Source organism: Mus pahari, chromosome 20 (assembly GCF_900095145.1).
Source record: "Mus pahari chromosome 20, PAHARI_EIJ_v1.1, whole genome shotgun sequence".
Lineage (NCBI taxonomy): Eukaryota > Metazoa > Chordata > Mammalia > Rodentia > Muridae > Mus > Mus pahari.
The window spans coordinates 5,138,657-5,152,447 of record NC_034609.1 but is presented as its reverse complement, the minus strand read 5'-3'; the positions used below and the strand labels follow the sequence as shown (position 1 = coordinate 5,152,447).

At 43.1% G+C, this 13,791-nt stretch overlaps 1 protein-coding gene across 1 annotated transcript in view; it reads right to left on the bottom strand.

The window, feature by feature from the left end:
- Nucleotides 1-12,193: 12,193 nt before the first annotated feature.
- Nucleotides 12,194-13,791, bottom strand: part of Gypa (glycophorin A (MNS blood group)) — a 15,449-nt gene continuing 13,851 nt past the window's right edge. The window contains exon 8 of the mRNA XM_021219948.2: nucleotides 12,194-12,300. Within this exon, the coding sequence (XP_021075607.1) occupies nucleotides 12,271-12,300 (30 nt within the window). The 3' untranslated portion in view covers nucleotides 12,194-12,270. The remainder of the gene's footprint in view (nucleotides 12,301-13,791) is intronic.

Here is a 13,791-nt window from a genome sequence, read left to right as displayed (position 1 = left end):
TACCTTAACAGCAGTGTCAGTAAAGACATGCCTTGGCTAGCGTACCTTAACAGCAGTGTCAGTAAAGACATGCCTTGGCTAGCGTGGCTTTGCGCTACTGAAACATAGGCTTTCCCCCTGAGATTCTCCTTTGAGAACATACTGTTCCAAATTATTCTTCTTGTGCTTAAACCTGTTATAGATGGAATGGTGTGTCCTCGCAAAATTTATATGGCGAAGCTTTAATCCCAAATGTGGCTGGATTTGAAGACTGGCCCTCTAAAGAAGTAATTAAGATGGAAACAGGTAATCCATGTAGAATTCTGATCCAGAGGAGTGTCTTTCTAAGAAGAGATTCCGAGCAAGACCCCCGCATCTCCCTTCTCCCCCTCCACACTGTGTAAGGAACAGTGAGAAGGCAATCGTATGTACCTAAGGAAACGGTCCCTCACCGCAAACTAAATCTCGTTTGCGAGCTTTCGTAAGAAAATGTGTCTGTTGCTTGTTGTGGCATCTGGCAGGCTAGACAGGTGACCACAGGGGTGCATATATTAGTATTCTCTTGTATATACAATGGTCATACTGATAAAGAGAAATCGTTTCTGTAGGAAAAAGGGGAGTTTTGGCTATTACTTATTTGATGTGGACCATTACATTATTACATATATTTGTGTTATCACCTGTTTAAAATGCTCTTAAAATCCTAGTTGATTTCAAGATGTTCAAATGATAAGATACAGTTTCCTTGTTAAATAGCCCGTAAGAGAAATTTGTAACATGACATATATTGGACCAAGGAGATGGCTCAGTGGATAAAGGTGCTGGTTCCAAATGCTGATGACCTGAGTTTAATTTCCAAGAGCCACATGGTACAAAGAGAAAATTGGCTTCTATAATTTCTCCTCTGAATTCCATGTGCATGCACACATGCACACACACATACATACATGCACAAATAAATAAATAGATAGATAGATAGATAGATAGATAGATAGATAGATAGATAGATAAATGTTTAAAAAGAGCATGCAAGCTCTGTGGGGTGGCACAAACCTTCAGGGAGGCAGAGGTAGGTGGATCTCTGTAAGTTCAAGGTTAGCCTGGTCTATACATTCCAGATCAGCCAGGGCTAAACAGTTGACCCTGTTTCAAAAAACAAACAAACACCAAACCAAACAAATAACAACTCAAAATCCTAAAACTAAAAAAAACCAAAATCACCCCCCAAACATTCATTGATGATGTATGTGATGTTTATATAATGGGTATTCATATACACAAACAAACAGACACACACTTGTAGTAGTAATTTATGGGGGGGTTGTACCCCACACTAACCTATGTAACTCCTGAATAAACAGGATAGAGACTATACGATTTATTTAATCAAGTTCTGTGGCACAATACCTGAGCAGTTATTAGTCTATTCTATAGTCCAAGCTAATCTAGCTGCCTCCCAGCCAAAATCCCTGAGCGACAAGCATTTTAGTATTGGTCTGGCTCTCTCTGTTCCAGGTGCGTTCCCAAGGTGTCTCCTTGATCCTTTCCTCCTCCTCTCTACTCTTCCCCTGGCTGGGATCAGAAGTCCAGCCTGATTCTCTCCTCTGCTTGGCCATCAGATGATCATCTTTTATTGACAAGTCATAGAAGAAGTGGGGAGCAATGTTTACACAACATTGAGAAAGGAGATACTTGGAGTAAACATCAAAGTTTCATGCAACCAGATATGGGGGCAGAGAAATCAGGATTTGAATAATACAAGGGTAATCTTTACACAGAGCACAGTAACATTATGCCTACACACACTAGAGAGAAATGTGTGTGTGTGTGTGTGTGTACTAGAGATTTACACAAATATAGTCTTGTGATAATGTGATCTTTGTGGGGATGAACTATGTAATTTTCTTGATTTTTGCCTACATACATTTTTTATGGTTTTATCATTATATGTAAAAATATGTAAAAGAATAAAAGTTACCACATAACCAGAAGATTGTTGGAGATGTGTGATATGTTTGTCTTCTCTGTAGGGAGATAGAGGGTTTAGGTGAATGTTTAGGTGAATTCAATAGATTGGAAGTGTGCTTTTTTTCCCCCCAGAAAATCTCTGGCAATAATTAGAGGGAACATTGAAAAAACAACGTCCCAGAATTCCCATAAAGTATGTTTAGGTAAATACACTATTTGGAGTTGTAAAAGCTTCACATAGGCTCCTTTAGGTGGGCTAGTGAGGTGGCTGCACTCTCTCCAGACAGCTGTGCTCTAGGCAATGATTAGTGTGCAACGCAGAAAGAAAGAGTGAGCGGTGGGTTTGGAGTGCACAACTCAGCTCCAGTCTCTGCCAAGGCTTTGTCTTTTACTATTTATTGTAATGCTAAGAGCTGCCTTCCAAGATTTGGAGTCTGCCTGTAGGTGAGGGTCCCTGACCTCAGTTAATTCTGATTGGTAAATAAAAATGGCAGCAGCCAATAGCTGGGGAGAAGAGACATAGGCGGGGTTTCCTGGGCTTGAGACCTCAAGGAGGAAGGGGAAAAAACAACAAAACAAAACAAAACAAACAAATAAACAAAACGGTATTGGAAGGGTAAGAACATTCAGGGGGTGAGAGAAAGATGCCATCATGGGGTAGGAGAATGTGCAGGAAGGAGAAGGAGAGCGGCCATAAAAAAGGGCCAAGAGAATGTGGCCCAGAGCGCTGCTCAGTTGTGTCTAGAGCAGCCAAGATGGGCCGTAGGAATTAGTAAGTGGTAACTGGGAGTTGTCCTAGGGAAGTGGATTCTAACAGCATGGAGATTAGGCAGTTGCTCAACTATTGTGATGCATAAGGCATATTTAAAAATATAAAGGCGGGCCAGGGGGTGGTGGTGCACGCCTTTAATCCCAACACTTGGGAGGCAGAAGCAGGTGGATTTCTGATTTCAAGGTCAGCCTGGTCTACAAAGTGAGTTCCTGGACAGCCAGGGCTACACAGAGAAACCCTGTCTTGAAAAAAAAAAAAACAAAACAAAAAGAAAATAAAACAAAAATATAAAGGCGGGCTTGGGGATTTAGCTCAGTGGTAGAGCGCTTGCCTAGCAAGTGCAAGGCCCTGGGTTCAGTCCTCAGCTCTGGAAAAAAAAAGACAAAATAAAAATATAAAGGCTATGTGTGTGTCTTTTATCTGGGAACATAAATGGTCTAAGGCAGGAAGGAACCCCAGAGATGGGCTTTTCTTTTTATTGTTTTATGACAACACAGAGCTGCCATTGAAAAAAGTCACTTCAATATTCAAACCTTTGATGTCTTCATTGGTAAAACTGGGATAACAATTCTGTGTCATTTACATAGTTTTCATCTGCATTGATCAGGCTGAAATAATACTTGCAAAGCTTTGTGACCTGGTATGAATGCTAGCTATTATTCTGAAGGTGACTATTATAAAGTTATACAAAATTATAAAAATGCAAGAATGCCCTGAGAGTGTTAGGGCCAGATAATTCTGCTGGGGCACCTCCCTTCATGTAGCCGACATTTCTGTCATGCTCAATAAGTTGCCACTAGTCTGTACACATTGGATTGCTGGTAGATTGTAAAATCTGTGGTTCAGGCACACTGCCAATCAATAGCCATGCAAACAGAACATAAAATTGCAAGTTCTAACTTTCCTTTGTTCGATATTGATCATAGAAATCTATTTAGTATTTCTAGTGCTCCAAATTTTGCTGTTATAGCAACGGTTGAAACAAAATACCTGCCCATTGGGGCTTATGATCCAATGGGAGGGAGAGCTGGCTTATAATGTTGTAAAAAATGAGTGTCACAGGTCAGAAGTTAATTGGGTAGAACACTGCATGTAATGAGGGCCGTGAAGAAAAACAAAGCTGAGTCAGGGCAGAACGCTTTAGGTCAGGTGTGTGAGCAACAGCATCTGATTTGGGTGAGAATGTATACATGTTTTGAAATGCTCTTGAGAAGGAAGCAGGATTATGTGGGGAAAATACTGGACTATGAAAGAGATGCAGTTTGAACTTGCTGACTCTCTGGAGGTTGGACCTTCAGAGATGTCTTGAGTTGGGCAGAAGGGCTAGCAGGTTGAATTCTTGCAATGACTAGAAACTGAGTATAAGCTGTCCCCTAGGCACTCGGCTGTGACCTTGAAGTGGTTCCTGAGGGCAAGTCCTAGAATGGATGACAACAGTGAACTTCCTGCCCGGAGCACTGTGGGAAGCTATTGGGAGAAGCAAGGATTGCTTGTTGGTAAAGAGAGATCAAGAGAATCGAATATACTTGAAGGGCAAGAAGGGAAATAATATTTCAGAATGAGACTTTTACCTTCATTTATAAGTTTCCCATGTCACGACGTATGTGAAACTTTGTGTGACCACCCTTTGGTCTCCCACTCATATTCATGACGGCTAGGCACATACATATCAATGGGAGTATCCTTTCTGCCATGTGATTACAAACTCGTCTTTTAGAGGTAGATGTCAACACCTTTCATGAGATGTACTACATCACTAACTATTCAGTTAATCACTGCTGAGTTGACTGATACTGGTTCATAAAAGTCTAGAACATCATCCTGCAAAAGAAACATACATGCCAATGGTAAATAAGTTTTGGGAGATGTTTCCATTGTTTTGAAGGATCCCACTCCCATACACACACTCACACACATACTCCCATACACACACTCAAATACATACTCACATACACACACTCAAATACATACACTCAAATACATACATACACACACACATACTTGCATACACAAACTCACACACACATACACACTTTCATACACACACACACACATACTCTCATACACACACTCTCACACACATTGAGCTCTTAATGGGAAACTCATTGTCATCTTTCACATATCATTGAGTTTATTAACACCCTTTCTTATTTTTAGAACTTGTACGTTGCTTCATGATGTCATCATGTCCTGAGGTTTCCAAAGTACCTTATGTTGGTACACATCCAAAGGAGTCTCCTTGGAGGCTGTGAGGTACATCTATGCAAAGACTGAGGTTGGGCAGAACAATCTCCAATAGTCATCTTATTGACCATCAAGCAACGAGATGCAGCACATGACCAGAGTCTGTTTTGCCTCCATTGTAGGGCAGAGGAGACAAAGCATGCAGACCTGTGGGCAAGCCAGAGCATGTCGGTGTATGAGAGGGAGGAGAGGGCGCTATACATGGGAACACTGGATTCGTTGCAATTGCCTTTCCTTTGCAGGGCCTTGGGTCTCCTAGAATCTTTCAGAGACTTCTGACCCAAGAGCACTCCAAAACGATGTGTTTGTTAAACCCTCGGTGATCTCCATGGTTGGAGAGAAAGCCCTTCTTGGAATGCTCTACTCTGTGCTGCCAACAGAAGACATGCTTAGTTCTAGAAGCTCAAAGTGAGTTTGTGACCACCAGCACGTGCCTGCCAACGGAGCAGAGCTGGGGACACGGACACTTTAGCCATGGTTTGACACAGGCCCACTCATGCTGTGGGGTAGAATTTTTTTTTTAGTTTCTTTTTCTTTGAATAGCAACTGTATTTCAGGACTCTCTTTTGTGAAAATAACTATTGAAGGAATAAATACTTAAAATACACAAGAAAGCAATGGCTGTGTCGCTGCCTATTAATATCACTGCAAAGCTTGGTTTGCCACACCCTGGTTTTTCACATTCTTTATTCACACTGTATGCCTCTTTGCCCTCATTTGGACACTCTGTTTACATCTCTATTAGGAAACATGCAGTGTGGGGCAGTGGACCATCCCAGGAAACTTGGAAAGGTTGAGTGGGTTCAGAGACCTCAGCACCCACAAACCCATCTGAGGACTGTAAGCATCTTCTCCTTGCCCCCTACCAAGATTCCTGGCCCAGAACACGTGACCACACTCCCCACAAAGAGACATGGCCAATGATCACATAGCCCAGAACAGAGTTCTCCATTTTAATAAGCATCTAGATGGGCCCTGAGGGTTTAGCCAATAAGCTTCCCTTTCCAGACATTCCTTCATGTAAAAAGGTATTTAAAGGTCTACCCTGGGGAGGTGGTATGTGTTGGCTTCAGGACATTCCAAACATAGGCGATAGACCGGTTGCCAAGACAACAGGCACCATATTCCCAGCATTCACTTGGCTCATCTCCCACCTTTACTTGTGTTATGTCATTTTCCACATAAATAAGAACGCCCCTTCCTCACTCTCTCTCCCCCTCTCTTCTCTCTGCCACTACTTTCTCTCTCCCTTCCAATAAAACCTCTTCCGCGTGGAACTGCTTTGGCCCAGTGTGCTGTTGAGACGAGACCCGCCATTCTAACACATCATTTGGTGCTGAAACCCCTGGAAAACTCAACGGGAACGCTGCAGCAGGAGTAAGAGCCTCGCCACTCTGAGCAGCCACGCCAACCGCCTGGATCTCCATGCAGCCACGACTGCCTGCAGTGTCAGCTGCAGCCACTGCCAGCGGATCTAGCCAGAACTCTCGCTGCCCGGCTGAACACCACTGCCAACACCTCCACTTCCACCGTGTGGCCTGCTTAATGAACTTCAACCACGTGAACTGTGATATCCTGGTTCATCTTATAGGCCTGGCTTCCATGCTTCTATTTACCAGTTTGCTAAAATTCTTGCACAGACACCGGCATATTAATTGGTAAGGGCCGGTTGGCTGGCAGGCCTCTAATTTCCCAGATAATGCCTGGCCAATCTTTTCTGGGGACTAAGGGGTTGGCATTTTACAGTCATGCCTCCCACTGACGTATGAGTTAAGACATCGACTGTTTAGGTGACGCCCCCCCGAAAGTTGCTCTTGTCTCTCCTCCCCCCCTACCCCCCTGGGCTCTTGCAGCCTCTTGAAATCCCTGGATCCAGGGTAGAGCACTTTCTACAGTAAGCCCGGGGCTTACTGGGTTGCCACTACAAGCCCTCATGACGACTTGGGCATCTAGCCTGGCTGATTTCCTTTTTGGTTTCTGGATTGTTTTCTGGACACCAATAGGAATAATCCAGTAAGCCACCAAATGGGTAATATGATGTCTTTGAATGTACCCCAAGGCACCCCACTGGGATGTCTCCTGGAAAATCTCAAATCTTTGAAGCTAATACCTCCCTTGAAGGCATCAAAATGAATATACCTCTGCAATAAGGTCTGGATTCAGTACCCGCTAGATGATGGTTCCAAATGGCCACTTACTGGTACCCTAGATCCAATTATTTTAAGGAATCTTAATACATACTGTCAGCGAACTGGTAAATGGAAAGAGGTTATCTATACTAAAGCCTTCATCTATCTTTGCTCCAATCCTTCTATGTGTTCTCCTTGTTCTCTAACCCAACTCCTCTTGGATGAAACCTACACAGCCTCTGCTAGATGACACCACAATGTTAGATCCAGCTAATGAACCACTTCCTTTCCACTGCAGACCTGTTTCCACGGTACGGAAAACTCAAACTGCTGCCTCAGTTTCTCCTCACCGAGATACCCCAGAGCCTGCTCCTCTTCTTCTGTGCCAGCCTCAGGTCCCTTCAAACATTCTACATTGGCTCCTACCTTCACCCCACCTATCACCCACTCTAAGGCCACAGTTAAACCCCCAAGTCCTCCCCTCCCCCACAGGGACACCTGACCCAGCAACAGTTCTTCCTCTAAGGGAAGTTGCTGGGGCAGATGGCCTTGCCAGAGTACATGTTCCTTTCTCAATGAGTGAACTTTCTCAGATAGAAAAGAGGCTGGGTTCTTATACCTCTAATCCCTCTGTCTTTATTAAAGAATTTCACTATATTACTCAGTCTTACAGCTTGACTTTCCATGATATACATATACTTACTATTAACTTACTTCCTGAGGAATGTGGGCAAATTTGGGAGCAGGCAAGAACACATGCAGACAAAATTCATCAAACACATAGAACGTATCAAATCGGATAGGAGACAGTGCCTGAGCAGAATCCTCAATGGGATTATAACTCTGCAGGTAGTAAGTATTTTAGCCAGAGGGATACTTGTCTTATCCTCCCCAAGACATTCTTACCCTAAAACCTACATCTCCACCTTCACCCCAACACCCTCCAAACTCTGTCCTATCTTCACCAACTCTTCCATCCTAACAGCCAAGCATTGCCTTCTTTTGTTAAGACCCACCTACAGCCTACTCCTGAAGACTTACACGTTTTAAGATCTATCACTGCTTCTTGCAAAATTTGTCAGACATCTGACTCCAACTCGAGGTATCGTAGCAACTCTTTTCCTACCCATCAGGCTAGAGCTTCCCTTCCTGGAACTGACTGGCAACTTGACTTTACCCACATGCCCACCATCAGATGTGCCAAGTACCTCCTGGTCTTGGGGGACACCTTCTCAGGGTGGGTAGAGGCATTTCCCACAACTAACAAAAGGGATCAGTTTCTGATCTCCTCCTCCGAGAGATCATCCCCTAGTTTGGTGTCCCAGCCTCTCTCCAATCAGACAATGGTCCTGAATTTACTTCTCAAGTTTTTGAAATTCTAAGGTCCTAGACATTCCCTGGCGTTTTCATATTCCCTACCACTCTCAATCTTCAGGCAAGGTAGAAAGACCTAACCGCTCTTTTACAAACCACTCTTATTAAGCTGTCACAAGAACTTCACCTTGTTTGGGTGAAACGCCTACCTCTGGCTCTTTTCGGGGTACAAGCTCTTTCCAAGTGACCTCTTGTCATCTCGCCGTTTGAACTCATGTGTGGACGTCCAGTCCTAACTCCTGGTCTTTCACCTAAGTGCTCTCCCCTCCCAGATCATCACTCACCCCATTACTTTGCCACCTCCACTCTCTCCTATGGAACTTTGCTGATCACCATCTACCTCAGCCACACACTGTGTCCTGTCCACTGCTTGTCAATATTGGAGACCAAGTCCTTCTATCCCCTCCAGATCATTGGCCCTCACCCCTCTCTCCTAAATAGCAGGGCCCTTTTATGGTAATCCTCGTGACCCCTACAGCTGCTAAACCCAAGGGACTCTCTCATTGGGTCCATCTGTCTCACCTTAAACCTTTCGTTCCTCCACCCCAAAATGACCCTTTTTCATACACTCCAACCCTAACAGGACCATACATTTACTTCCCAGTTTAAAAGTGATCTTCAGGAACTGACTGAGACTGTGCTTACTATCCAGAAACAGATCGATTCTATGGAAGCTGTGGTGCTTCAGAACTGACAGAGGCTAGATGTCCTGACAGCTAAAGAAGGAGGTCTTTGCCTGTTCCTCCAAGAAGAATGCTGTTTCTACATCAATCCGGGATAGTGAAAAATAAAATCCAGGAGCTACGGTCAGACATCAAGAACTTCAGAAACCGTGAGACCTCCAGTTCTGGGATTTTCAACAATCCTATATGGAAGTGGATACTCCTTTTGTTTGTTTTTTGTTTTTTTTTTTTTTGAGACAGGGTTTCTCTGTGTAGCCCTGGCTGTCCTGGAACTCACTCTGTAGACCAGGCTGGCCTCGAACTCAGAAATCCACCTGCCTCTGCCTCCCAAGTGCTGAGATTAAAGGCGTGCGCCACCACTGCCCGGCTGGATACTCCTTTTGTAACACCTTTCCTAGTCATCTTCCTGGCATTATTGTTTGCTCCCTGCCTCATTAATCTTGTTCTACATTCCTTCAAGGAGAAATAAAAAAAAATTCTAACTAAACTATTAATCAGCTCCCTTTACAGGATTAGCAACTGCTATCCACAGAAGAGCTGCTGTCCACAGAGGAACCTGATGCTGTGAACTATTATCAAGTGGATCCAGATGGTGATAGCCAGCTGTACCCCAAAACTGATGATGCCCCTAGACAGCAGGAAGCAGCATAAGAGACAGGACACCCTCGTTCCCTTTTCACCATTGGCTGCCCGCTCCCTTTTCCTTCCCTTCTCTTTATAATAAGGGAGGTATGTTGGCGTCAGGAGATTCCAAACCTATGACATCACATAGGCGACAGCGGGATATGTTGCTGTTGAGACGGGACCCGCCATTCTAACACATCAGTATGTACTCATTTTCCAGGATGAACAGTTAATAAATGATATGAATGCATGACGTTCCTTTCATCAAGAATCAGCACGTAGAACATGGAGAAAGCCTTTGTCTTCAGAGCCACGCTAAGTTCCCCATCCTCCCCGGCCCCGGCTATACGTCCTCAGCCTGAGGGCTCCCTCTGCCCCCAACTCCCGTTGACTTCCAGTGGTTTCTGGATGTCCAGAAGTTTGGGAACCCTCGGCCCCGGGCTGCTCCTCGCAGGTCCGTGGGTCCTCTCCATTCCAGGCTCAACTCAGTTTCCAGCCCTGACTGGATGCCCAGGAGTCACAGGGATCCTCAGCTTCAGCCTCAGCCTATGTCGTTTTTTTTTTTTTTTTTTTCACTCAAGCTGAGGCCTTCAGCCCAGGCTGCATTCTCCTACCCCCTTGCCACAAGCCCAGCAGCGTAGGATAAATGTAGTCTAGTGTTGTCTCCCTATTCTCCTTCCCAAGCATCTTTCTCAAACCCCATCGGAGAGGTGCCATGTGGGACCACAGTGCAGCATCAGAGAAACAGTTTTCTAACTAGCTACACCACCCTTGCTTGCCTCAATCTCTAGTTTTAAGAACTTCAACTAGAGTCAAACATGGAGTCGATGATGGCGTTTCTTCTTTTTCTGCCAATTTAATTGTAAAAAAAAATACAAAGAGGATAAAAGTCACCCTTCCTACAAACACTAAATTTCATTCTGAAAGACGGTAGAGAAGTCCATAGAAACCACTAAAGCAGTTCAAGGAGGTGAAAGCAACCTGTGCCTTAATTATCCTCTGCATTCTGGAGCTGAGAGAGCAACTGCACTCTAATCTCTTTCCATACTTGACAAGTAAATTGCTTTAAAAACGAGAATAGACCCACACCCTCTCTTAGTCTAATGTTTTATATTTATTGAAATAAGTACACTTAAAATTACTGTGGCGTTTGGGTCATCACTGAATTAAACTAACTTAATGATATTTTTAAACCTACTTAAAATATATATCAACAAATATTCTCTTTTTATTGTCATTCTTTTATTTTAAATAAGTGGCAAGTATAAAACATTCTCTGAACATACAAGCAGAATTTTAAAGAAAACATTAAAAATTGATTTGTTTCCAGGACTAAATATGTACATATAGTTACTTACTTAGTTATCATAAAGCAAGGCGAAGCCGTGTGGACTCTTGTCAACTTGGAAATAGTCGCAGGTTTTGTTTTATATTGATTTTTTAAAATATATTTTTATTAATTCTTGAGAATTTCATACAATGTATTTTGAACATTTTCATCGCTTACTCTCTCCCTTTGCCAGTCCCAGATCCACCTCCACCTCCTACCCCTCCCAACGTCATGTCCTCTTAAAAAACATTTAGTATCTCAAGTTTTTCTATAAAGGAATGACAGAAGCATAGTCACAAAGCCCCTTAGTTCAAAGTTTTATTAAGAAGGGAAACTTCTTGGAAGAAGTTTGTTGAAAACTCAGTTACTCACTAAGGCTTTCACCTATGCCTCTCATTTGCACAGATGCAGTAGTTACTGATTTCCGTTGCAAGGAAAGGGCCTTAAGTATTTTTATCCTTAGGGGGTACTCTGAGTGGTTCCAGAAACATCACTTTGCGACACAAAACACTGGTCCATATTCTGAAGGAGTTAATGTGCCATTGTCAAATTATTTTGAATTATCCAAAAAGCGACTTCCTGTTTAAAATAGTAAATACTTTTTGTATTTACTTACACACTGAATGAGGGCTGTGAGTGTCCTTACATACATTTATGTTTGTGGCATTTCTGAGTGTGGGCAAAGCGTCCTTCCCAGTAGAGAGAGCTGTGTGCTGCCTGCCTGGCAAGGAAGGACACAGGAAGACTTACTGGTCTTTTAATTTACTTAAATAAAAATGGGCTCTGGGGTTGAAGCGATGAGGAACCTTGGATTTCATGGAGACAGTAGAAGCCCTTCTGTGATGTCACCAGGAACAAACCATAACAGAGTTGAATACATCAGTCTTAAAGGACAGCACACAAGCTCAATTGAAATTTTTGAGTAAAATATCAGGTCAAGCAGTTACAAAAATTTCCGCGAGCAAAATCAAGCATACAGGAAGCTCTTGTTCGTCTTCAGTTATTAATTAACAGAGTTTCCCCACCCCCGTAGTGAACCACTGAGACTCAAAAGGTGATATTTTCTTCTTACAATGGTGTAGTTCAGGAAGGTACACAATTTACTGAAACATCCGATTATTGCATTATTTTTTCCATTGATTGAAGTTTTGTTTTCCTTGAGGTTTTTCAAACATTGGAGAACTCTTGATTAGGGGTCTGTAGAAGGATGTAATTGAGGGGGGTTACAAAGCAATCATACAAAACATAGTTATACTTAAAACACCATGAAATCATTACACCAAATATATACCTGGGTCCTACACTCTCGGAGTAGTCTTTGAATATAATTGTTGTAAAATATTTTTCATTTAGTTCTATTTGAGGATTTCCATTTGTTTGTTTTAGAAAGGCACAGATTTTTTTTTCCTTTAGAAAACTTATTCTAGAAATCTTGGGTGAGAAACAAGCACACTTCTGCTCCTTTCTCCAGAGATGAGAAACTCATAGGAGGGTAGAGGCAGAGCCTAGTGCTAAGGCAGTAATGAAATAAGTTGATTTAGATACACGTGTTCAAATGGAAGGCAGGCTGTCAAGTCTATGAGGCCACTCTTAGGAATAATGGTTTCTTGTGCCTGCTCAGAAGCTGAATTTGGTACCACAAGACAGTCTCCCAGATATCCCCAGTGAACCATGGACTGGTGGGGCACCTGACTCAGTTCACTCATTTTAATTCCCCATCAAGCCCAAGTCACAGCCAAGTACCCCAAAGCCACAGCTCTCTCATTCCTGTCGATCGATGCCTGGTTCTTACAGAGGCCACAGAGCCATCCTGGCCTCAGGGCTTCACCTTCAGCCTCACTGTGGTACAATATTATATAAAGTAACCAACCATCAGACTGAGCACACGACTCCAATGGAGGAGTTAGGGGAAGGGCTGAAGGGGCCTTATCTGGCATCAATGGGAGGGGAGACCCTTGGTCCTGTGAAGGCTTGATGTCCCAATGTAGAGGAATGCTAGGGTGGTGAGGTAGGAGTGGGTGGGTGGGTGGGGGAGCACTCTCACAGAAGCAGGGGGAGGGGAATGGGGTAGGGGGTTTGCAGAGGGGAAACCTGGAAAGGGGATAACATTTGAAATGTAAATAAATAAAAATTTAAAAAAAGAACTAAAGCGTTTTTAAAACAATTTTGTGTTTCCTCACATGTCTTATGGGATGCCTTTGAACTCTGTAACTCATTTCACTTCACTCACAAACAGACTCTCAATAATTTAATCTACGCAAATATGGGGAAAGAATGAACCTAAAATTTGATTCACTTGTTATGAATTTTAATAATTATAGGAAAAACTTCCATTGGTATTGAACATTCTAACTCATTGTTCTGGGCCGACTTCTCTCCCAGCACATACTATTTAGAATGGTGCTTCAGGCAGTTTCCTGAGAACTGCACTAATGGTGGGAAACAAGGCCATAATGGAGCAAATAAATTATATCGGGAGTGTGTAGCCAAACTATAGAGGTGCCTTCAGTCCTCAGATCCACTGAATTGTTTTCTTACTGGTATGGAAGCCCCCAGTGTTGTTAAAGTCTACAGTCTTCCCTACAAAGGGTCTTTTCCTTTCCTTTCCTTTCCTTTCCTTTCCTTTCCTTTCCTTTCCTTTCCTTTCCTTTCCTTTCCTTTCCTTTCCTTTCCTTTCCTTTCCTTTCC